This window comes from Nothobranchius furzeri, chromosome 2 (assembly GCF_043380555.1).
Source record: "Nothobranchius furzeri strain GRZ-AD chromosome 2, NfurGRZ-RIMD1, whole genome shotgun sequence".
Taxonomy (NCBI): Eukaryota; Metazoa; Chordata; class Actinopteri; order Cyprinodontiformes; family Nothobranchiidae; genus Nothobranchius; species Nothobranchius furzeri.
The window spans coordinates 84,084,074-84,111,644 of NC_091742.1; the positions used below are offsets into that span (position 1 = coordinate 84,084,074).

At 40.7% G+C, this 27,571-nt stretch overlaps 1 protein-coding gene and 1 long non-coding RNA gene across 3 annotated transcripts in view; one reads left to right on the forward strand and one right to left on the reverse strand.

Moving 5' to 3' along the window:
• The window catches only part of nlgn2a (neuroligin 2a), a 356,614-nt gene that overhangs the window by 157,820 nt on the left and 171,223 nt on the right, over nt 1–27,571 (reverse strand). Inside the window, exon 3 of one of the 2 annotated variants that reach the window (XM_015946252.3) lies at nt 15,373–15,426. The exons of the other annotated variant lie outside the window; for it this stretch is intronic. Within the exon in view, the coding sequence (XP_015801738.1) occupies nt 15,373–15,426 (54 nt within the window). The remainder of the gene's footprint in view (nt 1–15,372; nt 15,427–27,571) is intronic. 2 annotated transcript variants of the gene reach the window in all.
• Nucleotides 22,204–22,779, forward strand: LOC139066125 (uncharacterized). Its single transcript, XR_011519096.1, has 2 exons — nt 22,204–22,277; nt 22,423–22,779. It is a non-coding gene; the product is annotated as an uncharacterized lncRNA (long non-coding RNA).

Consider the following 27,571-nt stretch of genomic DNA (forward strand, 5'->3'; position numbering starts at 1 on the left):
TCCATCTCTTCCTCGGCCTCCCCACCTCTCCCTCCTCTTCATTTTCTCTGACTTGTCAAGGGGTTTCAAGCTCAATAAAATACAATCCGTCAGCGTGCAACGGAGTAGGTGTACGGCGAGATATCGGCACAAACCTTGACACAACGTGGGCCGAGCGCTGAGGTAATGGGGATGCAGGGAGCTTTGGCGGCAAATAACCGACAGGCCCATCGAGAAACAGGCTGATGGAACGAGACAGGAAATTCAGTCTCTGTGGTAATGTTAAAATAAAGTTGATTTGACAGTTCTGTTGATCCTCCCCTGCATTAGATTCAATTTGGTCCTGCACTACAGAAAACGGTGGAGTTTTCTGTGCCTAGTCGTCCTGTTTAGATTTGAATTTTTCTGTTTTCAGCTCCGCATTTCATCTAGCCTCTTGTTGTTTTTTGTGTTCATTCTCCTTTCATCAATTTTTAATGCACACCAACAGTGGTTCCTGTGTCACCTCGTTTCATCCAGGATCCTCTTAAAAATTCATTTCCACTCTGTGCACGAGGATGTAAATAAATGCTGGAATGAAAACAATAATGCTTCGGCCTTTCCCCTTTTGCAGATTTCTTGTGTTTTTCTACCATTTTTGTTTGTTTTAAACTGACTGGTGCAGAAAAACAAGCGTGGGTAGTAGTGTTTCTGTGTCTGCACTCATTTATATGACACTGAACAAAATTTGATATCACCTTTAGAGAAAAGTTGTTACTTGTTCATCTACAACTGGTTCGCTTTTAGAGTCAGCCAGTTTCAAGATGGCCGCCACAGCTCAGCATCACTAGCCTATTGGCGTAAATTTGCTCTTGATATTGGTGGGGATGTATAAATCTACATCTGACACTAGCCATATGCGTTACAGAGGTAGGAGTCGAGGGGAGAACATAATTTAACCCTTTCTGCACCTCTAGGGTAACAACACATGCTTGTTGTTTTTTAACGTTGATGGTCAAATTATTGGTGGGGACTATTGGGTCATCGCTGGATATTGGTGGGGACACATCACCTCCGTCCATGCCAAATATACACCCATGCATTAGCCAGCACAAAAGTAGTTATAAGTCAGACAATGTTACCGATATTCAGCTAAAATTTGGTGTTGCAGTAGCCCAAACCTTTTCCCAAAAAGACCTCTGAGCTCAATGCAGTCCTTTTAACTGTCGAAGAAAAAGCTCTTTGTTAGCTAATATCTCATGAACTGGGGTGGTTTTTAAAGGCGTGGTTCAGTGAAACATAATTTTTCAATGATTATTTCTGATAATCAGTCACTCTGAGTTATTCGTGCAGGCTGAACATGAAAATCGTCTCCTACACCTATCTGCTGCGTTAGCTTCAGATAAAAAAAAGACGGTGAAACTCTAGGATTTGAAATCCTAACAGATCTACATCACATTGTCGCTTAACATTCATGGACTCACCCATGTTGACTCATGACGGGGAAAGTTGTTGTTGGTATAACAACCAGGAAACAGCAGAGAATGACTTAGCTAGAAACTCACCGTTAGCATTAGTAACTCCACCACACAGCAGAACTCCTTCAGGCTTGCGTTATTAGTGAAGTGTCTAAATTAGTGTTAGCCAATCAGAGTTGAGATGTCCTTGCGTTGCGCAAAAGGACACATTCTTTCCAAATGTGCAAAAGTCACATCACGACCATGAGGCACACCCCACGCGTGGTGCCATGAACGAGAAGAAAAAAGAGACAGGTTCTCCGACACCATGCACATTTCTGCTGTAACTAACCGTAGCAGCAGCATCTGACCAACCAGTGGTCAAATGCTGCGAAAGGCAGGTGGATTCATGGAGATGGCATCCACACAGAAATATAGATTGGGACTAAGAACAAGAAAGTCAAAACAAGAAGATTATGCAATCACCTTTCTTGCACTACTTAGATGTAGAACTGATTAAAAGTTAGTGGTAACTCTCTTTAAGATGGCAACAACACCTAAGTGGCTTTAGCAACAACAAAACTACACATAAGTCAATCGGTTTGCCAGATATGGAGCTAAATTTTGATACGGCTGTAGCTGAGAGTAATTCCCAACATCATCTGAGTCCTAAAGAATTAAGAAATCCTGCAATCACTTCACAACTTAAGATAATCTTCATTTAAATTGTTGGCATTAAAAAAGGCAAAAAGTAGGCTTTTCCTTCAAGGAACGATGGGCCTTAATTACAGTTCCAGGATCTGGCTGCAGGAGAATTGAAAGAAATGAATATTTTACATTGTCCATATATGAACTCCACCAGTGGGTACAGAGTTGTAGCCGGGCAGCATTTCTCACGAGGCTCCCAATTATACGAAAAAGATATAAGGTGCAAAACCTCCATCCTCGCACGGTTCTCCTTCCCAGAAAACAGCACCATGAGCAAGTTTTCTGGGAAGGAAATGTTTAAAAAGTGATCTGAGAGTTGCTGCTTTGCCCACAAGCTGGAAGAATCAAAAAACAGAGAAAAGTAGAGGAGGGACTGGGAAAAACTCAAAACAAGCTTGAATCTGTGCAAAACAACGGAAAAGCCTCCATGAATTACCTCTTAGATCTGAACCAATGAAAATCAGTAGGCAGATGAGAGGCAATAACACACCCATGAGAACTTCGAGCCACTCTGATTCGTTGCTGGATGAGACGTTTTCAATGAAGAGCCATTAATTCAGAGCTGAGTCAGTAAACTGGGCTCACTCATGCAGCCAGAGAACAACTTTCTGCAGAGCCGTTGTTGCGCCTGTTTATCAGCACGCCAACGCTGAGCTACTTTTGTGCTTTGAGTAGTCAGCTGGGAAAAAAAACATTTGACACAAACTTTTACCAGCCTTGGATTGGTATTCATTTCAAAAGCCGTGTGCGGTGTTAAATATTATCCTTGAAAGCCGAGGCGTCTGCTTTGAATACATTTTCCTGGACATTGTTGTTTTACGGTTACCCGTTGGTGTTTATCTGTAGTAATTGGTGACATCAGTTTTTCTTTGTTGGGGCTTGTTTGAGGGTGTAGAGGCACTCAGTTTAATGGCTTTCTGTGTGGTGGAGCTGTTACATTAATGCTGCAGGATTCTGCTGCTGATACAGAAACATATTCAGAAATACTACCTGTACACCGCTTCTGTTATGTTTTATTGTAGGTAGATAAAAAAAATGTTCTTGAATAATCCTTGATGTCTAAACAGTCTACGTTGACTTTTGTTCCACATCCAGACCCACTTGGTTATCTCCAGGCCGAAGAGAAAGGTGAATAACTCTTGTGATGACACAAGCCAACGCTTTTATTATTAAAGTTAGCAAAATTTATCTTTCTTAGGACACTTGGGTTTGCTTCAGAAGTCCTAACACGTGCTTCTTAAGGTTGACTGGGAATTTTAATTTGGTTTTGCCAGGGTTGGGTAGATCTCCAACTTGGATAAAACAAAAAACCATGACAGAGAATACAGGCCAAGTTACATTAATTAACTGATTTTAATGAGTTTGAGCAACCTTGCTAACAGTTATTGAGCAGAATGTGCCAGGAGACAATTCTTTCACATTCTGGTTTTGATCTAATCACTTTTGATGTTCAAGGCATCAGTAATCTGGTTAGGAGATGGATGAGCCACATCTTCGACCAGTGGTGATTAGGGCCCGACCGATATATCGGCCAGCCAATATTATCGGCCGATATAGGGGTAATTAACACTACCGGCTATCGGCCAAAAAGACGGCCGATATGGCCGATATTGCGCTACCTATCCAGCAGATGGCGCCAGCTTTATGAACTCATGTTGCGTGGCTCCACTCCTCGGGGGTGGAGCCACCGTCACAGCACACATGTAGCGGAGCAGCAGAAGCAATTCAGTCAAGCAGAGACGACGGTGATGAGGAAGTAGGAGGTAAGTCTTCAGTTTTAAGCATATTTGTTGTGTCAGTGGTAAGTTGAACGGTAAAATAAGCAATGACAAAAGTATGTTTCCGCTCAACATGCTTCCTAAGTTTATTGTGTGCCTCGTATTGAAAAGTTAACCTGAAAAAATAAAATAAAACTGTCGCAGCTTTACATTCTATGCAGAGCTCACGCTGCTTCCCCATTTTCTGCTGCCCTTTTTCTGGTAGACTTTCTGGAATATTCTCAGACAATTTCCTCCGCTCTTCAGCAGTCTTCAAACTCACGCGGTTCACTCGCGGCTCGCGAAAAAAATAGTGCAGACGCCCAAATGATCGCTGCACGGCGCGGGCTGGAGCGCCGGAGAGCAGCGCTTCGGCAGCCCATGTGGCCTATAGAATAGGATAACAAGGACGACGAATGAAGGCGGTCCCCGTTTCGCGGTGCTTTGGCGGCACACGACCGTTGTCGCAGCTGAGGACGGGCGAGGGGGGGTTGGCAACAAAGCAATGAAACGCTGTGCAGGGAGTCCCCCCTCCTCTCCCTAGCTGGGAGAGGAGTAGGGGCGGTAATACGAGAAAATAAACATCCCTCTCTGCAATAGAATAAATCTATTGTATTTTTCAGCCTTATATTTTACATTAGGCTTATACATTGCCACATACTAATCTAACGTATCTTATTTTTATTTTCCTAATACTGTCGGCTTTGGAAAGGATCAAAACACAGAAGTGTAAAACTCCAAAGTATTTTAATGCCAAAAATCAGGTGACAGAAATAAAATCAGGTAACTAGGACGCTGAAACCAGCAGAGTATGACTGAAACTGAACCGTATGCACTGAGGAGTGAGAGATGACAGAGGACTAGTTATGAGGAGGAGCTGTGAGTGGGAGCAGAGGACAGCAGGGGAACACAGGAGGAACTATAAATGAAAATAATTTTAAAGAAGAAAGATTCCTAAAAAGGAAAGAAGAATAACTAGAAAAAAAACCTGACAACAAACGGAGTAGAAAATTCAGTGGAAGGGAAAAAAAGACTTGAATACTAAATGAGAAAACCTTAACAGCTGGGGAACCAAACAAAAACAGAGCCATTGGTTTTGAGCCACAATGTCTGATATAATTTATTTACATGATCATTTTTAAACTTTTAAGTATAAAAATGCCACATTTAATGTATTTTACTTTGTCTTAGTATCAATAGATATATAACTGTAATTTTATGCTGATTATTTTATTACAGATGGAAAAAGAGGGTCGTAGTAAGGTGTGGGCCTACTTCACTAAAGATCCAGCCGGTGATGTCATCTGCAGCATCTGCTCATCTTCAGTAGTAGTTTGTGTGTTCTGTTGTTTTTGAGATGGCAAAATAAATCTTATTTGCATTACTTGGAAACACTAGTGAGTTATTTAGACAGTTCTTTGGTGTGTAATATAGAAATAAGTTAGCTCTAAAAGGCAGAGAATGAAGGGTTTAATCTTAAGAACATTTGTATTTATTTCTTTTTTTGTGAGGGAGATTTATCGGCCATTATATCGGCTATCGGCCTTTGTAAAAAGTTTTATATCGGTATCGGTCCCAAAAAAAGCATATCGGTCGGGCCCTAGTGGTGATGTATCCTGGTCCTCCTGAGCCCAAATACCATGTTTAAGAGGTTACTCTGCTCCAGATAACCTGATTTTAATCAGTGAGTGATTAACAGGCTCCTCAGGCCTCCAGCTGAACAAAGCATGAGCCTAGAGTGTTGCCCAATCCATTTGAAGGAGCTGCCAGTCGACGACCCCAGTCCCCAGTGTCAGTCAGCTTAGTGCACCAACCAAGAAGAAGGAGCCAGAGGTGTGTAAAGGGGCAACCAAAGTACAGACGTTACTGATTCGGAGTTCAGGAGTTTCACCTTTTGAGTCTTTGTTTTACTCGCTGTTTAAAGGGGGGTTTTAACTTTGCAGTATTTCAGTCAGTTTCTGCAGCCCTTTTCCTTGTCCAGCACTTAGTGATTAAATGTGCTTTACAAATAAATATGGTATTCCTCCACCACCTTGTACTTCTCAAAGTTTTTAAGTATTTAATGCAAAACTCACTTTCCCTGTGCAAATGAAAGGAATGGGGAGAAGGGACGGGAAATATGGGTGTTTGAATTCCAAAACCTGCTCCTTCTCTCCTTGACAGGGTGACCAGATGTCCCGCTTTGCGCGGGAAAGTTGTCACGAGGTGGGTTGGAGGAGTAGGACCCAATATGCAGACACCCAGAACGACATGAGGCAGGAGCGGATGTGAAAGAAAACATTCCTTTATTAGGATGACAAAAGGTAAATAAAATCCAAGCAGGAGCAAAAGCCAAAAAATCCTAGAGACCCGGAAAAACCACGAAGGAGGGGGGACAAACCCACGCTGACATGAACAATGGACCAACACAACATAGAGACACAGACAGGGTTTTATACACAGGGACTGGGTGATTAGGGAATTGTACGCAGGTGAGGCCAATTAACAGAGGAGTACAACGGAGCAGGGGAGGAGGCCAGAAATAAAACATGGGGAAGGAAGCAAAATTGGCCTAGAGGGAGAAAGCCGACTAGAAAAAAAACTTAACAGAAGACTACTGTTAAAGGGTGACTAAAGAAAAAAACCTAAAAAGCCTGGAGGGAGGTTGGGGACAAACAGGGACACTGAAACCTGGAGGGAACACCTAAGGGAAGAACCTGGAGTGGGCTGGGGAACACAAAGAGGCACATGAGGAGGGATGCAGACAAGGAGACACATGAGGACGCTAGGAGACATATAAGGAGAACCTAGAGAGGGATGGAGAACACAAGGAGACACGAGGGAGATGCAGGACGCAGACCATGACAACAGTCTCGCATTTTCATTACTCTTCACGTGCCCCGCAAATTGAGACTCATGTCCCGCATCATTGACAGTTTCCCGTTTCGAGTTTCAATCTTATAGAAGAAACTGTGGCGAAATCTGCCTGTTGCTGTCAATCAAACGGAGGCGGGACTTTATCGCAGATCCGGAGTGTGTGTGGAGCGCTCCCGAACCACCAAAACAAGCGTGAATGAGCACGGAGGAGAAAATGCTGCTAACTCATGAATTAAACGTGTTCAGAGATAATCTACAGTCTTTGTTGTTTCTGAGTCATTCTTTCATGTCTCGGTGCAGAGTCTGATATGAAGAGGTCAAAAGCAGGTTTTCCAGTAATTAGACAGGTCCATGATAAACACAATGGAGGCTCTAATGGGCCATTCCCATCTGTACCGGGTCGGCCCGGGCCGGGTAGCCCCAGTCGGCCCCAGCCTGGCCCGGTTGATTCCACACATCCTTGTCTTAAGCCCATGTGGGCTGATTCTACCCACCAATCAGAGGCTTGCTCTAATGGAAGGTGTGAATGGGCTGATTCTACCCACCAATCAGAGGCTTGCTCTAATGGAAGGTGTGAATTTGCTGTCAGCAGTGGGCGTGTTGGCCCTGGTCGGCCTGAAGCAGTACCCCTCGGGAAGAGGGCCGAGAATGAGCCTTGGTTGGCCCGGGAAAATTCCAGGCCACCCAGATATGTAAACAACCTACGCTACCCGGCCCGGGCCGACCCGGTACAGGTGGGAATGGGGCTTAACACAGACAAGGTGCTGCGGTTTCAGATACCTGCGTACATGCTGAGCCCCTTAAAGCACAGTGAAGAAATAATGAGAATAAATGGAAGCTTTCATCACTTATTCTCAGAAATTTGAGGCAAAAAGTAACTCTAAGAAACTTTATTATTAGATTAGATCTGAATTTTTTATAGATTAGAATCTGATGTTTATTCTCTCACCTAAAATCTAGAAGAGATGTATTATGTTTTTAAAATGTTTTGTTTCTGAATTATGAAAAAAAAATAGCAATAAAGTACAGATCTTTTTTCAATGAGATGCTGATTTTAGTAGAAAATTAATTAAAAACAAACATAAATAGATCTAAAAAATATTACTGGTACTTTTACCGTCATTCTGTTGTGGAAAACATTCAATGAAAACTCTGAAAAGCTGCTTGAACCTGCATTATTATTATTATTTTTTCATTATTGTGGGGCTACCTATATTATTAAAATAATCAGAGCCCCTACAGAGCTATGTTGTGGTAACTTGAGAGGAACTGTGAAATAGTAAAGCTTTTGCAGTCTGCTTCTTCATGCTGAATTCAAATAAAAAATATAAAAGAAATATATGATAATAAGAAAAATAATTTTATGTATGTGTAACAGTGATGTTAGGGCTAAAAAGCAGAATATATGTTTATTTTTTTTTCTCATTACAATGGAAATTCATGTTGTCCCACATTTGGCAAGTTGGGATCTGGTCACCCTACTCCTTGATGACATCACACTATGGACCACAGCACCTGGTGAATATCACTGAGGTATATATTTTAATATTTTAGTTAGGAAAATGTCCCATTCATTAACATGGAGGGGGCAGGGCTAAAATTGTGGACTGAAGCCAACCAGTCAGGGGAAATTCCGTTTATTTGACTTTAACCGCTAGCTTTGGTAGCTCAACGGTACCCTCTAGCCTTCTTCAACTGATAATAGAGTAAAACTAAAAGTTGGCATGGCTTTTTAGGGGTACAAGAAATACCTTCTAGGTTGCACCTGTTTACTAGCTCGGGATCTTTACAAATCGCTACTGCATTTTGCCGGCTATCGCCATGTTTTGGCGCTGCAGTGCCAACTCGCCAACCCTGCAGGCTCAGAGATTATAAACAGTAACTACGTCCCTCCTAACTTTTTGAAAGGAGAAAAACTGACAATCCCCCAGTCAACAGAGAATGAAGTCTAATAAAAAAAACTTTCCTATTATTTTACATATTGTACCATTAAAAGCCAATCACAATATTTATCTGGGTTGAGCACTGGACTTCAAATGGGTTAGGTTTGTGGAAATTCTAGCCTTACAGCTGACTCAAGAATACTTTCATATGCAGATGAATTAATGGTCAACTTGATGACTGCAAGGTCCTCAATGCTGTTGAATGAGCCCTTATCATCACCCCTCCACAACCATGCTCAACAGTCTGATCATAAATCTGACTTTTATCATTATCTGCTCTTTTATAATAGAATAAAACATTTTTTTACTTCCAAACAAGCCGTAGTTGTTTGTTATTTTGCTGTATAAAATAAAATGTACTATTTGACCTCATTAATGAAGCCTGTTAAATCTGAGATTACTTGGCATTTTATTTGAGTTACACAAGTAATAATCTTGGGAAATGTTAGGATATTATTTCCTGGGAAGATTTAACCTATAAATATTAGCCAGCTGCGAAGACTATTTTCCTGATGGAAAACTGATATATCTTTTCTGATATAAGATGTTTCCCAGCTATGGAAAATAAAAGATCTCGATCTCTGGGAGATTTTGTTAATAATAATGACAAAATATAAATTGCATCCTTTGACTTCTAATTTGACCTGAGTAAATATTCATATAATGCAATATTTTTGTTTGAGACAAAATATGTTAATGAAGTTATTTGATTCAACGTTGTTTTCAAACATTGAAAAAATAAATATTTTATAATTTCAGGAGGATTTGAATGTGTAAAAATCCTATTTCTGTCAGCTGTGCCACAATGTAAACCCAGATAAACCCATACAGATGTGAAATGAACATATTTGTTCCAGTTGAGAGGAGGATTAATAATTACATCCTTCGTTTGACGGTTGAACAATGTGTGATGAGGTTTTATTAAAATTTATATTTAAACAGAAAATCTTTTCATCAAATTTCTGAGTATCAGTTGTGTTGCTGTGGCTGCTGCTTGTGTACTTTGATGTGTGTGTGTGTGTGTGTGTGGGTGTGTGTGTGTGTGTGTGTGTGTGTGTGTGTGTGTGTGTGTGTGTGTGTGTGTGTGTGTGGGTGGGTTTTATTGTGTTGAAGGGAGGTGAAATTGCTCCTGCCAGCAATATGTTCCAGGCTTGGAGCTCAGGTGGTTCTGGTTCATCTCTGATCAGAGCTGACACGCAGCAGCGCTCACAACTAGAAAACATCGCTCTCACTTGGACGATTTAGCTCGATCTGGCTCTGGTTTGCAATTCTGTCTTCTTCCTCATTCTCTCTCTCTCTCTCTCTCACACACACACACACACACACACACACACACACACACACACACACACACACACACACACTGATGCAACACGTTATAACAATCTCTCTGATTATCGATCCCGATCATCCTGTGGTTCCTCATGCTTTTTTCATCTGAAGCTGAAACAAATGAACCCATCAGAGGGAACAGAGACGATGACAGAGTGTGTCGTTTGTGTCATTTTTAGCCCCTTTGTACCCTGTGACTTTTTTTTTTTGTCTGGCCTAGAACAAACTGCTCCAAAGCCAGTGAGACCAGAAAACGAGGACAAAGTTGTGGGTTAACTGGTTTTTGGAGACAAACCGTCATTACAAAAAAACACAACGTATTAATTGTCCTGCATTGAACTGTTCAGAAGTTTCTCACCATAATTAAACTTAGAGTAAAATAGTATGTGTGCAACAATTGCAGCAGTTTGGACCGGTAGGGGAAACACCTGCACAGTCAGGACGTGCATGGTGCTACCTCTGCTCTGTAGGAGCCCCACGTCTGCAGTGTTCCCTGGCTAACAGCCCACCTTCCCCCCAGGGACCAAACGTAAAACCGTGCTGTTTCACTGCAACAATGAAATATCCTTGAGTTAAACAACAACCTCCATTAGAGGAAGCAGGATGCTGACCACCAGGAAAATCAGTTAATATCTCCGGCATGGTTTCAAGAAAGTATAGAATAGTTTTATCTCTGCATGGACTAGTGTCACAACATGTTGTGGAATTAAAGCATCCAGATTGAGTATCAGGATCAGTACCTTCATCGTAAACCTGCCATGTCCAGGTTTACATGTGTACAGCCCCCCGGTGGAGGATGTACTGGTGTTGGGGCAAATTAAAAAAATTAAATAAAATGTCACAGATTGTTAAATACTTTTTTATATTTACATATATATACATTAGTCAATAGCACTTAAATGGTTGTGATATACATAACTTTCTAAGATTTCAAATCATTTAAAGTGCATTCAATGTTTTAGTCATATTTGACTGTTTTCCCCTGAAGTTTAGCCATGTTTTCTGATTGATGATTAAAAAGTTTTCTCTGTTTGCACTTCCTGTTTTGAGTTTCAAGCAAGAAAGCTAAACCTTTGATGTATATGTTGTGTTGAAACCCTTTGATTTTGTGCTATAAAAAACTTTTAAAATCTTTCTTCAAATGTATTTATTTATGTATTAATTAATTAATTAAATCATGTATTTATTTATTGATATATTTATTTATTTATTTAAAGAACAAATCTATTTCATGAGCTTGAACTTCTGCACATACTGACAACTAAACACTTTATAATTTCAATAATGACCAACACGTATCTCTTAAAAAAACTGTTTTAAGGGTAACAATAAGTACTAATTAAAAGTTTGTTTAAAGAAAAAGTCTTGATCAATGGTTTGTTGGTTTGTCGAACAAAATCCTTTAAAACGGATTATTTAGAGGTTCCAAATTATTCTAAACCTTTGAGATAAAGGTAAGTACAGTATATGATAAAATATTACCGTTGGCACTATTGCAGCATAATTTCTCTGAAATACAAGTTATTTTTGTCAGTCTGAATTTAAACCTGAAAACAAAATAAGTTCGTTTCAGTGAAACTCCATCCACGCCTGCTCTGACAAAATGTGCCTACAACAGCATCCTGGGTGAGTCAGCTACTGTATTGGCTACGGAGGTCCAGTGGTTAAGGCGTCTGTCTGCCATTAACATTTCCATATGCAAACGTAACTCCCGATGGTGTCGGCAGTAATTTATTCAGCCAGTTGAAGCAGATTTCATGCTTTCATATTTTATTTTAATTGATTCTTTTCAGCAAAATATTTTGTGTTTCTAAACATCTTTGAATTTGGTCATTTCCAAACAGCATTTTAGTTGATTTACTCAGCACACCTCACATGGTCTCACACTGGCTAAATAAAGTTAGTCCTTATATTTTAAACAGTTAACCAATAAAGGGTTGGAAACATAATACTGGCACGTGTAGCTAAGAAAAGAAGAAAACCAGTTTCTGCTGAGACCAGGATGTGAAGCTACACAAAACTGAATACCAGCCCAGCACTCTAACCACTGGACTACCAGGTCTATCACATGGAATCAGTCGCCTAACCCCTTCTTTCCACCGGAGCCGTCAGCAGCCGTCAGCAGCTGTCAGCAGCGCGAGTCGGCCGCATCTCAGGAGCAGCATGTCGCGGCCCTTAAGCTTGGTTTATGCTTGACACATTCACTTTCCGCTTGGTGATGCGGCTCGCGGATGGAACGCGCTTCCCAACTCGCAGCGTTTATGGTTCATGTGGCTTGTCTCCGCGGTGAGCCAATATTCTCCCAAACTGTAGGGGGCAGCATGGAGCTCTACGGCATGCATCCAACACTACACCATAGTAGAAGTAGAAATTACTGTTTACAACATGGCATTCCAGCATTTTTAACAGCATCCTCGTCTTTTCCGACAGTGCGAGCTATTTCTCTCCAAGAATTATTAACAACATGTTGATCACGTTGATCTTTGAGAGCTGAATCATACAAATGTCTGTATTTACGAACCTCTGCCATACTAGTTCTTGCCAGTCTGCCATGTTTTTCCACGTCCAACCGTCCGTGTGGTTAGAAAACTTCCTAGGTGCGCGGTGCAGAAATTTTGGGCTGTGCGGAGGCGCGGTGAAGGGGCGTGGTTGTTAAAATGACGCAATTTCGCCTCGCGGACGTGTCAAGCATAAACCAACCTATACGCGCCGGTTCTATTTTCTACGCGCGACGCCTCTGAAACGGGTCAAGTTCGACATTTTTGGGGAGGGAAAGACAGGAAATTGGTTGCGGAAACGGAGCGAAGCTCCCGAGATTTTCAGAATAAAGAAACGTTCTGCCTTTCGGTTGCTTTACTTTAAAAAAAATTTACCAACTGTGCGGCCCCGTGAGAAGTCATCACCTAGCTAGCGGTCTCCTTTGTTTTTCAGGTCCATATTGGCGATTATAAAACGGACAGAACAAAAAACACAAAACTTTTGGAGCCATGTTGTAGTTTGCTCCTGCTTGTTGTTGTGTTTACTGACGAAGTCAATCGTGTGACTTCGTGCTCTGTCGGTGACAGCTGCTCCCCTGCTGCTTCGCGTCTCGTGGGAAGGACCAAGCAGCAGCTTACGAGAGCAAGACGTGCTGCTGCAGTAACGTGCTGCTGACGGCTCCCGTGGAAAGAAGGGGTCAGCCACATATCCTGTGCTGGCCAGGGGAGACAGGTTTCAGACCAGAGACTAGCTTCCAGGAACAGGGCTTGATGGGGAGACTAGTTTCCATTGACGCTTGCAGGATTTTCAAAGTAAAACTCAGAATTTGCAGCTGAAACAGGAAAATGCATGAATGCAGCCAAAAACGGGACTTGAGTTTATTTTCCACGAGGAAATAACAACATCACAAGGTTAAAAGCTCCAAAACGTGGATTTTCCATGACACAGCCCCTTTAAGTTTATGATGATGACAACCTATATGAGTAAATAGGTAGAAGACACAGTAACTAGTTAGCTTATACGGTAACAGTTAATCTGTACTGTGGGAGTTTAGCTTAAGCCATTGTGGAAACCAGAGGTGTCCAAACTTTTCAGGACAAGGGTCAACATTGTCAAGTTTAAAGTTCCCAAAAATGTGGTGATTTTCTTTTTTAGTGCAAACATTTATTCATGGTGACTTATTTCACTGGAACTGTTCCAAAATAAGCTTAAAATAAGATAATTATTAAAAATCTTATTTTAAACACTGTCCTGCACAGTTGTAGAAATGCTAGTGTGGGCAGAACCAAATGAGTCTGAGGGCCACTAAAGACCCCCAGGCCACACTTTGGACAAACCTGGTCTAAACTTACTAATAACTTGTTAGCAGCACATGTTAGCTTATTTAGCAGCTAATATCCACTAGAAAGAGATTTATTCTGCACTTTAATAGAAATAATTTACAGTTTTCAGGGGGAGGCAATGAACATAAGCTAAGCTAAAAGCTAATTCAGGTACATTAGTCTTGCTTTTATGTTTAAAAAGATTTAATCAAATAAAGACTAAAAAATATTTCTGTATTAGTATTTTATCATGTGAACAACAGTTGATTATATTTTTATTCCAGAATGGAGGAAGATTATAGGATTTTAGTTAAGCTGGGTTGCGTGTTGTGGTAAGGGATGTGTGTGTGTGTGTGTGTGTGTGTGTGTGTGTGTGTGTGTGTGTGTGTGTGTGTGTGTGTGTGTGTGTGTGTGTGTGTGTGGGAGTGAGGTCCTGAACCAATTTCTCTACTCTGCTGACTGTGGCAGCGTTTAAAAGTTGTGTGTGTGTGTGTGTGTGTGTGTACCAGCTCGTTTGATCACCAAGAAATTCCTCTCGTGTCAAACTTCCTCCAACTCTCAACTTCAAAAAAATAAATAAATATAAAAAATACAGAAAAAAATCAAAGAGTATCTTGAAGCAAGAGAAAGAAAATCACCCGGAACAACCACTGAAAACAGCACTCAGAGATGTGTATCAAAATATCATCAGTCATCTTTTCCTCCAAGAAACACGTCCAGGAGAACAAAGGGAGGAGGAGGCGGGGGGGCGGAGATGAAAGTGTGGACAAAATAGCCTGGCTGGCGTAAGTGCTGCAGGTGGGAGGTAAATTGAAAGGGGGCCGGGGAGTTAGGTGATCTGTTTCCAGCAGAAGATTAGACCTACATCCTCCAAAGTGGGGCACAAGTGTCCTTGGACGTTCCGCTTATTCTTTTTCCTCTTCCTCTTTATTTGATGTTATCATCATTGACTTGAAATAGCTTAATATTTGTGCACTCCCTCATCCAACAGCAATTTCATCCTTGAGAAGGAGGTCGAGGCGGCAGAATAATGCCTCATTGTCTGCGGTGGTTTCAATAAGCGCTTTGTTGCTAGAAAATCACGACAATAATTTGGTTTGGGGGGGGGGGGGGGGGGGACAATGCTGTTGGTTGGACATTGTGTTTTCAAGGGCACGATGATGAGGATGGTGTCATTTGAGAGGAAGAGAAGAAGCACTGGAAAACACTGTGGATGGCTTCATAATGCAGCTTCCATTAGCCAGAACGGCTCATCCAAGGTGATATAAGGCTAATGATTAGCATTCAAAAGACACTTTAGTTCAATTGCAGCGGTCAGCAGCACATTGGTATGCATCTCATATTTAATGCACCACTAAAGATATTTGACCTGTGTGTGTGTGTGCAAGTGTGTGTGTGTGTGTGTGTGTGTGTGTGTGTGTGTGTGTGTGTGTGTGTGTGTGTGTGTGTGTGTGTGTGTGTGTGTGTGTGTGTGTGTGTGTGTGTGTGTGTGTGTGTGTACACACATCCCCCAAAAAGACTTCAAAACAAGAAAAAAAGGAAAAACATGCAACAAAAATACCTTCGTCTCGAGGCTTGTTCATTGAAGATTCATCAGTTTTTTTTGTGAGCGGACCTAGGGTTAAGAAAAAAAGGGGGGAAAAAGAGAAAAGAGAAAATTCAAAAAAGATTACTGGCAAAAACCGCTTTTGTGTAAAAAAAAAGAAAAAGAATATCAAAAAAGAAAAGAAGCAAGAGAAAAAAGGACAAATCAGCAAGAATTCATGTTGGCTTAGTGTGTGTGTGTGTGTGTGTGTGTTTGTCTTTAAAAAGAGTAAGAAAAAAAGCATCACAAACAGATTTACCACAGGAAAAGACACAAGATCAAAGAAAACCGTTTTAGGGTATGATTTCCTTTTCCTCCCCTGCAGAAGAAAATGGCGGCCATCGTTTCTCTATCTCTAATCCCTGTTTTTCCTCTCGGTTTGGATGCTGGTCGGAAGGTAAAAAGTGAAATAACCCGGCCTTAGTGGTTTGAAGAACAGGACCCAGCCCTTTCCTCCATGAAAAAAGACACACTGGTTTTAAAATCTAAAAGAAAAAGGCGACAACCTGAAAGGAAGAAGTTTGGGTTTGGGTCCTGATGCTCAAACGCAAAAACCTCATAAAGGTTGTTGTTGTTGAACGTGAGGTAAGAAGACCTTTTTAGAAAAACACACCAGAGACAAAGACACCTTTAATTGGACAGCCCTGCAGAGACAACGACCCTGTAATGGTAGACAGCATGTTAAACATGTTTCAAGTAAAACAGGAAACAGGTGGTTTGGTGTTTGGAAGTGTGTGTGTTTGTGTTATTTAGTGTTGAAAGTGAAGAGCTATTCTCCAGGCAGGTAAATAATTACATGGCACAACAGCAGCACGTCGATTTGAAATGACAAGTAAGCGTGACGCTAATTGCACAGAGGAGTTCAGGTAAAAAAGGTGAGAGTAATTTGAGCCCCATCAGCCCGTTGGCTGCTGCTGGTAAATTAAAAGAACGAGGAAAAGGGAGAAGGAAAAACAACCTCCATCTTTCCTCCATCTGTTAGAATAAACATCGCTGTGGTGATGGACACGTTTGCCACTTTCCTACATCCACTTGAGAAGTTTAAGAACGTCGTAAAAGCCAGGTATGACTTTTGTCACTTAGGGCATTCTGCTTTTCCTGCCTCCTGTAAGAGTCAAGCCCATCTTCCACACGATGCAGCGTCGGTGAGATGGTTAACCTTTTGAAATAGATTTAACCCCAGAAATCCACTTAAAAACAATGTGCTTCCCTAGTCCACTTTTTTGCAGAGGCAGTTGCGTTTTTTTGGTTTTTAGAATGCCCCTGGCTTAAAGGGGTTAAATCTACACATATCTACACATAAACACACATCTGAGTACTGAAGCTAAGGATGTAATCTGTGTCAAAAAACCTGACTTAAGAAATATACAATTTTAATGACAGCTTTGGATTAAGGACAAGGACAAAAATGTTCTATTCGATTCAATTCAGTTTATTTATAAAGTGCCAAATCACGACAAGAGTCATCTCAAGGCACTTCACACAATAAACGTTCCAATACAGGTCAGTTCATTAGGCCAATCAAAAAGCAGTTTCCTATATAAGGAACCCAACAGGTTGCATCGAGTCACTGACTACGTTTACATGCAGCCAATATCCGGGTTATGATCGGGTTTCTGAGTTGATCAGAATAACCTGTCTACAAGCATAAATAGAAAGAGTTACCCATAACCCGATTTAAATGCGGACGTTGGGGTAGCGTCAAGACGTAATATGCGGTTACCTTCTTGTATATTTCGCTCTCTCTGTACTTTCGGCCGTCAACAAAAGACATAATGTTCATACTTTTCACCAGACTAATGAAGACAGAGGTTTCCTCGTAACTCCAAAAGTGTGGTGCTGTGCCGCGACTCGCCATGTTGCTCTCAACTTGTTGTTTACTTCCGGTGTTCTGGCGCATACCAGACGTCTCGCTACTCAAAAGACCAAGATTCCTTGCAAACAGAGCATGAGCAGAACACACGCTTTGATGGGGATATCCCGATATGCGTTTACACGACCAAACATTCGGGTTAGAAAAGGGTTACCCCAGGTGTAGTAACCAGGTTTTTAAAAACCCGGTTAAGAGCATATCCGGGTTTTAGGCGGTGTTTACATGGACCTGCGGAACCGGGTTATGGTGAATATTCAGGTTTTAAAAGGGTTACTGGCTGCATGTAAATGCACTCACTGACTAGTGTCAGATTCTTTACAGCAATCCTCATACTAAGCAAGCATTTAGCGACAGTGGAGAGGAAAACTCCCTTTTAACAGGAAGAAACCTCCAGAGGATCCTGGCTCAGTATAAGCAGCCATCCTCCACGACTCACTGGGGTTTGAGAAGACAGAGATAATAATGAATATGAATGAGCTGAGGGAGCTGCCAAAGCAGAGAGATGCTAGCAAGTGTTTCCACCAGGACCGTTTTAGGTGTGACACACTCTGAGCCTGATCACTTTAGTGTTTATTCACAGAGAGACATCAGCCAATGCTAAGGATTTGTTTACTTGGTGAATTACACCCAGATTAAGTCAACTGCTAGCTTTGGCAAGATGTTAGCAAAATTAGCACATTAGCATAAGGCATCAAATCTTAGCTACAGATATTGTTTTTCCTTTAGAGCAGCTTTAATGTGGGGAGGTAGTGTTGTTGCACTGTTCAATAACAACTAACTGGTAAAATCCTGGTTTTACTATAGAATAAACACGTGTTCTTAGGTTTTGTGTGCTTAAGTCTTGAACTAATAAACAGTTCCAGCATTTAGACCCAGAAAAACCAACTACGGATCAAACTGGACGATTGCTATTTTGGAACTTTACGGGTGAATCGCGTGGCTTCAGAGAAAAGATCAGGAGACAGGAGATGAGAAACGGATTTAATAGAAACGTTGAAAAAGACACAGAAATCAGAGCTTACTCAGATCTTACATCTGCTTCTCTTTTACGCACATATTTTTTTAAATAAGTTGTTAAACTATCTGGAGTAGTGTAGATGGGGTCTTGGAGTCCTCAAAGACAAAAGGAACAAAATAAATACCAAAGATATAAAAAAGGAAATGTAACAGTTTTTGTTTTCCTCACCTTATTTTAAAGTAAGCGATTTTCCCAGACTAAAGCTGACACTGTCTAGTATCTTATTTAAAAAAGCTCTGCTGATTAATACCATTTCAGATTTTCAAAAGTATACATAACAAGATGAATAAAAACGATATTTAAAGAATAAAACAAGTTAAAAAACAGAAAAGAAAAGTATGTGGATTAAGAAAGGGCTTCTTTAACTGTTACATTTTTCAAAACACCAAAAAGTCAAATTTGAGCATCGTAAGCAACTATAGACTCGTGACATCACGCACCCAAGACCCCGCCCCCAGCTTCTGGCTGGGGGGCAAAAAGATGGCACGTCCTGTTGACCCCTGTCAGTTGTCAAGGGGTGATGAAATAAAATCTATCAGTAAGGTTAAAAGTTGTCTTTACTGATTTTATTTGATATATCAGGCTAAAAAGGTCACATTTTCTTTCTTTACTGTTATAATCTGACCTACATGGTTCCTATTTGTGACATAAGCAGCAACATTTCTTTATTCAGACAGATCTTCTGAGGTAATTCCAACACGTACACTGACGAGGACCTGTTTTGATTTAAATGAAAAAGTGAAAATGTTCATGAAGTGGGAAATAACAGGAGTGGAGTTGCTCATTCGGAGCTCATTTGCAGGACAATGTTGAACCTTGACAGGTTATGATTGACTGAACATCAGTCTTTCATGGTTAGGGTAAAAGAGCAGAGAAAGGATGACAGTTGTCTTAAAAAATAAAATATTTCTACAGAAAATGCAGAGAATAACTTAAGAGAATTAGATAAAAATGTGTGTGTGTGTGTGTGTGAGAGAGAGAGAGAGAGAGAGAGAGAGAGAGAGAGAGAGAGAGAGAGAGAGAGAGAGAGAGAGAGAGACAGTTGAAGCTGAGTAACTGGGATGAATGAGGTGTGGCCTCTTTGAGGGTGGTTCACGCTCATGTGCATTCTTCACCCCACACACACTCATGCTCTGATGTGTGTGTTTAATAATGCAGGACGGTCTCAAGGTGTTCAGAAAATCAAACAGGCAGGGAAGCAGACACACCTCCACCAATCTCCTGCTTCATTGTCACACACATGCCACATGCACCAGGACTACGTGTCACTAAAAGCTGCTCGGCTGCATGTGAATATCCAGGATGTCCATTTTCTGAGACGGGAGTTTCTGCTGCTGAAGAAGCTTTCTGCACGGTGTCAGCTCTATTCACATCCCAAGGCGATGATCCGATTAACACGAGTGTTCGACTGACACTAAAAAGACAGAATTCACACGCTGTCTTCAACCACTTCCTCCTTCACTCATTATAAAGTATAAAGGATTCAGTAATAGACAGGAAGGGGAAACAGTTGGTGCATTCTAGCTGTTACATCATCATTACGCGCCACATGTTCACAGCCACTTGTTGCATGAGGATAAACTGACATATGTGTCTAAATATGACTTTTTTTCTGCTAAAAGTACAAATCTGTGTTAACCTTTTTGTATCATCTCCAGGCTGGACTATTTCAATGGTCTTCTGACTGGTCTTCCTAAAAAAGCTGTGAAGCAGCTGCAGCTCATTCAGAACGATGCTGCTAGAGTCTTAACAAGAACCAAGAGAACCGAACACATCACTCCTGTTCTTAAATCTCTACACTGGTTACCAGTAAACTACAGAATCGCTTTCAAAGTACTTCTACTAGTTTATAAATCACTCAGTGGCATGAGGCCATTGAGTTTGCCCAACCAGTCTACGTGTATTTTGTGGATTTGGAGAAGGCGTTCGACTGCGTCCCTCGGGAGGCCCTCTGGGGGTACTTCAGGGGTGTGGGGTACAGGCTGTTAGGTCTCAGCATGACCAGAGCTTGTCAGATCCAAACAGGGTGAAGCTGCTTTTAGCTACTATGTTGCTCACAGATGGCCTCAAATGTGCCCCAACTCTAGAAACTTTTAACTCAAAATGGAAAACTGTCAAGTGTTCATTTGCCTTTGAATGAATGCTTCTCATGCTGCACCTTCTGCACCTGTAACTGCTACCCTTTAACTCTGGTTTTTATGTTATTCATACAAATAATTGTATTTGTGTATTTTATTTCTGACATTAATATCTGCTGTTCTGTGTTGCCACAATGATTTGAATGTTTTGTGTTTTTGCTGATCTTGCACCTGAAAGCACACTGACTTGCCTCTGTGTGTGAAATGTGTGATACAAATAAAGCTGCTTTGCTTAAACTTTCCAGTGACATACTGTAAATAACATGAATATTAGGGCTGTAAATGGCACTTGTTGCCTGTTCAGAGATTATACAATAAATCACTAAATTGACTTTTTAAAATGTTAAAAATATATATTAGCAGATTTTGATTTATGGAAAAAAAACTATAGTTGTACATGAATCTATAAATAAGTCAATAAATGAATCAAGTTAAAACTGATCTCTTGTCTCTTTTTGTACAAATACTGTTTTATAAAATCAAGTTTTAATAGTTGTTATAGTATATTTTAATGTATTAGTTATTTAGGTAGAAGAAACTTTATATTTGATTTATAAATAAATGTCAAAATTGAAATGTAGCTTTGATTCATCATACTGGGGCAGTTTATGCATAACACCCAACGATGAAACAGTGATTTAAAGAGAAACCTGAGATTTAGGAATATAAATAGTACATCTGAATTATTATGAAATTAGCATTAGACCATATTGGCCAGCTCTATGTTAAACCGTGCAGGTTTTAGGTGAAAAAAAAAATCAATGCAAGGCAGAGTTTGGAGAGAAGTATAAATCAATAGACAGCTCCATGTTTCTGCGAATGTGATTGTATCACACTGTTCCTGCTTACTGCGTGCTTGTTTGAGGACTACGGGGACTTTTCACTTTCTTCTTTGTCCATCTCACTTATTACACAGTGACCTTGCCTGTAGCAGTGTTCAGTGAATAATAGGCTTTTGGGGGATTTCAGAGTTCAGCAGAAAGACAGATGAGACTGTCAGGATGCTGCCAGAGCACGGTGAAGTCCTCCAGCCTGGTGGGTCTACCAGGGGACAACACAGGTATGGAAGGTTATATGAACTTATACTCTGATTTATTACTCTCGGTACGCTCCTATCTTGGGCAGGATTATTAAAACTGAAGTATTGTCTTCAATCTGCCAAACTATTTGTGATCAAAGTGTCTGGAAAAAGATACCAGACATGGTTGAGTGTATATATTAGGTGACACTTAGTAGCATCTACACAAATATATTCTCGGTGATGATAAAACCTTTCTAGTTTTACATTTGTTTTCTAATGAAACACTAATCAGAAGAAGAAATAACACAAAACAGTCAGCTATGATGTCTCTACTTGTTGGGTCTCTAAAACATCAAATTACAAATAATAACAAAAACTGGAACCTAATAACCAGCCAGTGCATGGAAAACTAACTACTTATTTATCACTTCTACAAGAATTAGCAGGTATTGAAATGGTGCTGCTGTGGCTAAGTGGCTTAGAGGAAAAGTGGCTGACTGCCAATTGGAGGGTTGCTGGTTTAATCCCCATCAGAGGTGCCCCTCAGGACTCCCTTCAGACAGTTTATCTCAATGGTTACTAAAGACTTCGAGAACTTTTCTTGACAGAAAAATTTAATTGTGTGTTCAATCAAGATTTAAGATCATTGTACTGTCATTGCACAAGTTGTCAGGATCTGGGGTGAGTCTGCACATTCAACTAATTACCACCAAGTCGTTGCAGGTGAGCGGTGCCGGAGAGTGGCCAGCTGTGGTGTGTTTCCCATCACCTGCCAGGGTTTATAAGGAGCTGGGAGATCACTTCACCTCGCTGGAAGATTACTCAACTTGGGTAGTTCTGTCTTGCCTTTAGTACAAGCTACAGTTCTTATCACAGTTTATAGATCGCTACAGTTATTGTTATCTCAGTCCTAGTAGCTACAGATGGTGTTTGTGCTCTTAATGAGCGTAGTAATCATTCGCCCTGCTTTCCTCAGGATCATCTTCAGACCTGCCTCATCCAACCTCAGCCATAATCTGGAACCGTGCTACAGATCTCCCTCCTCCTGGTGGACCCCACCGCTCTCCTCCGCTCACCTCTTGGATCACGCCCCAGTACCAACACCTCTGCCACAGCTCACCCCAGATCTGCCCAGACATCAAAGCCAGCTTCCTACAGTAAGACTCCTCCGAAGAATTTATTCCACTTCAGCCACAAGATCCTCACCTCTGTCTATCCTACAGACCCCGGCCACCGGAAAGAGTGCTCTGCGCCTTTGCTACCCATCTCCACATTTTGTGGTGCCTCTTTAGTTCAGTTAAAAGAAATAAAATTGTATCTTATTTTTTTCCTACCTCTGTCTCCGAATCATTCTGCATGTCTTGGGTCAGGAAACTCCCCTCAGTCATGTCACAAGTGTACAATAAAATTGACTTTGTTCTCACTAAAGACAGCTCACGTAAGGAGGTACTAAAATATAAGTAAAATCAAATTATAAGGCTAAAAAAGAAGACACACACACACACACACACACACACAGCGGTTGCCTGGTGGTGCATGTTTTCATTGCCCTGTATCGTTTACCAGACAGAAGTCTGAAGAGATGGTTAGCAGGTAGGGTTGAGTCCTTTAGGAAGTACAATGCAAATAAAGAGGTTTGGCTATAATAACTAACAGCCACGTACACATCAGAGCAAATAGCTTATAACAGCTGTCAGCATGGTGGTGGAGGGGGATGATATGGGCTTGTTTTCCAAGCATTGAGCCAGGCATGAACATGTTTGAGCTATGAACTATAATCCCAAAGAGCTGCACGATGCCAGCATGGTGCCAGAACCAGAAGTATGATGTGATTAGAAAGATCATATCTCTCCTGTCTTAGCTTCCCTACATTGGCTACCTGTTAAATTTAGAATAGATCTTAAGATCCTTCTTCTCACATATAAAGCTCTTAATAATCAAGCTCCATCTTACATCAGTGACCTGATTGTTCCATACGTTCCTAACCGAGCACTTCGCTCTCAGACTGCAGGTCTACTGGTGGTTCCAAGAATATCTAAAAATAGGATGAGAGGCAGATCTTTTAGTTATCAGGCTCCCGTCTTGTGGAACCAACTCCCAGCTTTAGTCCGTGAGGCAGACACCTTGTCTACTTTTAAGGCTAGGCTTAAAACATTTTATTTGATAGGGCCTATGGTTAAAATCGGATGTTAGCCTGGATCTGGACAAGTGGGGGAGTAGAGGGAGGTGGAGTGTACAGTCGGTAAAGACGGCTCTCCCTTGCCCTGCCTCCAACATGCCTCCATTTTTAAAGGCTAGGTTATCAAGAGTTATCTCTGTAGCTATGCTGCTATAGGCTTAGACTGCTGGAGGACACACTGACCACTTTCCACACTCTACTACTTTCTTCTACAATTTGCTCTTTAACTGTATTATTTCCTGCAATTTCAGGTGTTAGCTTTATTTTTTCTCTAAGTGTTTTTCTCCCCAGAAGAAGCTACAATGGTGTTCCGCTGAGCTGTGGTGGCCTCATGGAGGGGGCCATCGACTAGCACACTGCTGCTAACCATTTAATCATTCTCCCTCTCCTGATGATAACATTAACTTTCCTTGACACTGAATATGCTACTACTAGTTTACCTGTTGAATTAATTATAGATCCACTAGGATAAATACAATAAAGTTTATCTCTCACCAAATAGAATAGATAGATAGATAGATAATCTTTATTGACAGACTCTTAGGTCCAGCTAAAATATATATCAAACAACAGATCAATGAAACAAAATAGATAAATAGAAATAAAAGATAACAGCATAAAATTGAATACAAATCTAAATGTAATTTAAAAACTTTACTATAAACTAACCCACACAAGGTTAACCACACAAACACTTCAACCAGTGTTTCCTTATACTGGACAAATAGCGACAACTGCTCACAGTAGGATCAGTGATTGCTGAAATTATACTTTTGGCAGAGCTATCCAGTTGGCCTGTAAAAGTGAATATGAGTTTTCTTAAAAGTGCTTTAAAAGTACAAATGCCTGCTGTTACAAACATCTGACTGGCACTGGCCCTCTGGGTATTTTAAGTATGATCCTTAAGGCATCATTGTATGCAACTTGCAGCTTATTCATGCTGCTTTGATTGTAGGATGACCACAGTTGGGCTGTGTAGAGCGGAGTACAATATGCTTTAAATAAAGCCACCTTAACTGGAGGTGAACAAAAACCAAACTTACGAGCTATAGTATTAGCTTGTGCATACAGTTTACAGCACTGTCTGTGGATGTCAGCATCATCTCGCATTTGATCGGTTATAAAGTGGCCAAGGTATTTCACCTATTTACCAAGAAATCACAATGTAACCATAGACACATTACTTGATGTGTGTGTGCGTGTGTGTGTGTGTGTGTGTGTGTGTGTGTGTGTGTGTGTGTGTGTGTGTGTGTGTGTGTGTGTGTGTGTGTGTGTGTGTGTGTGTGTGCCCGCTCTCTGTCTACTCGATCCCCAGTGAGTCATGGTGGATGGCTGCTTATACTGAGCCAGGATTCTCTGGAGGTTTCTTCCTGTTAAAAGGGAGTTTTCCTCTCCACTGTCGCTAAATGCTTGCTTAGTATGAGGATTGTTGTAAAGTCACTGACACTAGTCAGTGACTCGATGCAATTTGCTGGGTTTCTTATGAAGGAAACTTTTTTCTGATTAGCTTAATGAACTGATCTGTATTGGAATGTTTATTATGTGAAGTGACTTGAGACGACTCAACGCCGTGATTTGGTGCTATATGAATAAACTTGAATTGAATTGAATTTAGAGCTGAAACAACTAATCGATTTAATCGATTATAATCGATTATTAAAATAGTTAACAACTTTTTTAGTCATCGATTAGTTGTTTAATAATCATATTTTACCGCATAAAGTCTATTTTTAACCACAATCTGACATCGGTTACAATCTGTTAAATTTGCCGCCAGTGTGTGGCAGTAATGAGCCACTGATCTACCAGTGGAGCCGTAGAAGAAGAAATGAGCCAATAAGTGCCCTCGGTTTTCATGACGTATCACGTTACTGACGCTCATCTTGCTGTGAGAGATGGCGGATCAACAAGAAATACGGAAGAAAAATAGAAGCGACAAAACAAGAGAAACCCCGGACAAAAACCTCACGAGTATGGGAGCACTTCACTAGATGCCTTGAAAAGACCGGTGACCTGCAAAATATGCAAAAACCATGGCACGACGGAAGCACGACGTCCCTATGTGAACATTTGAGACGAAAACGTGGGGGCTGATGCAGCAGAGGAATGTCCGGTAAGTAACAGAAAATAAACAAGCTAACGCAGATCACATTTGGGACTTAGTGTTAGCTGAGTTCGTTATAGTGGATGTTAAACATGTTTTTTTTGCCGCGTCAGTTTACGGTGTTCTACTTCTGATTGACTAGATGCAATCGTGAATCTCCTCCGTGTTGTGAATCATGCGCTTGCCAAATTCAGCACGTCTGTTTATAAGAATGTTCTCGTTAAGAGAAAAACGGCACAAACCCATAAATATGTTCCTCATTCAAAAAAGGACAACTCCGCGGTGAAAAATATACAGACGAGCTGTGTCCAGGTGAATATAACGCGGCATAGTTGTACGCTTTCAATTTTTAAATACAGGAGAAATTCAGAAAGTCCTTTTTTTAACTATTAAAAGGCTGTTTTACTATCTAACGCCGTAAAATTCCTCACAACACATTTTTGTCAAATTAAATGATCACTGTATATTGTTAATTAATTCAAATAATGTAATATTGATTTAGTGTTGTAGTGTGTGTGCTGCTTTATTTTATATGTGTACTTAATTCAGTTTATTTGTGTTTCTTATGCAGAAAAAAACAAGCAACGATGGACAACTACATGGGCAACAAGACACTCACCCCCAGCAATGCATACCACTTACAAACTCTATTCCAGATTCTACATTATTTTTTATGGAATTTACCTCTTATATTTTGATGCCAAAAAATTATTCTGGACTGATATTTTGCACTGTTTAGCTCATTTTACACCGCTGACTGTGTTCATGTGCAATAAAATAGATTGCAGTCAACTGCACAATTCTCTTATGCTTTTCTTTTTCTTAACTGAAATGTATTCATCTTTTGTATAGGTTAAATAGCTAAACAATAACAAACCGATTAATCAATTAATCGAAAAAATAATCGACAGATTAATCGATTATGAAAATAATCGTTAGTTGCAGCCCTAATTGAATTACGGGCGTATGTTGGATCATTGAAGGGAACATCTTGGTAACATTGCATTCCATTGTTTGGTTCTTTTCTAAACATAGAGTACTGACTTGTTTTTTATTTTAGCTGACAAGTTTCGACTAACGCTGTAGTCATCCTCAGAGCACTGTCAATGTTGGTGGCATCACGTTTATCTCAGTTTAGAAAAAAACAAACAATGGAGTTTGATAGATTGCACAGAACAAATGTTCAAAAGAAAATCTGGCAAACACTAAAGAAGAGTCACTATCCATGCTGTAGGAGGGTTTCCTCATTTTGCTATGATCCAGACATGTTCTAACAGGTCATGAGGGTCACAACAGTGTCTTAATCTGGTATAGAGGTCATAAAATAAATGGGCCAATATTTACCTGCAGCATAGACTCATGCACTTAGCTTATTTTTTATGTGATGATGATTGTCGGTTAAAAAATAAAATCTACCATTGAGACGCCTGTTTATTTCTTCTTGAATTGTGTCGCCTTTGGAAGAAAAATGCATTAGTGACCAATGAGGAGCTTGTTCTGCTTTTGACTCGAACGCAGAAACTTTCCTCAAGAGCATTTTTATTGTTTCAATCAGAAATAAGCCCCATTCATTTACATGGAGGGGGTGAGATCTAAAACATATACCGCAGCCAAACACTAGGGGGCTTCAACCTCCTCTTTACATTCCTGTGTCTAGCTGTGACAAGTGTGGATGTTCTGCAGTGAAAACATCTGGCTTCCAGCTGTGGTTAACGTACAGTTGAGTTTAAGGAGGAGACACTGTAACAGCTGACTGCTTCTGACTGTTAAAAAATATGTTCTGATCATTAAACTCAACTTTAAAAGATCTATTAGTTACTCCTGTAAGAAAACTGGTTATCC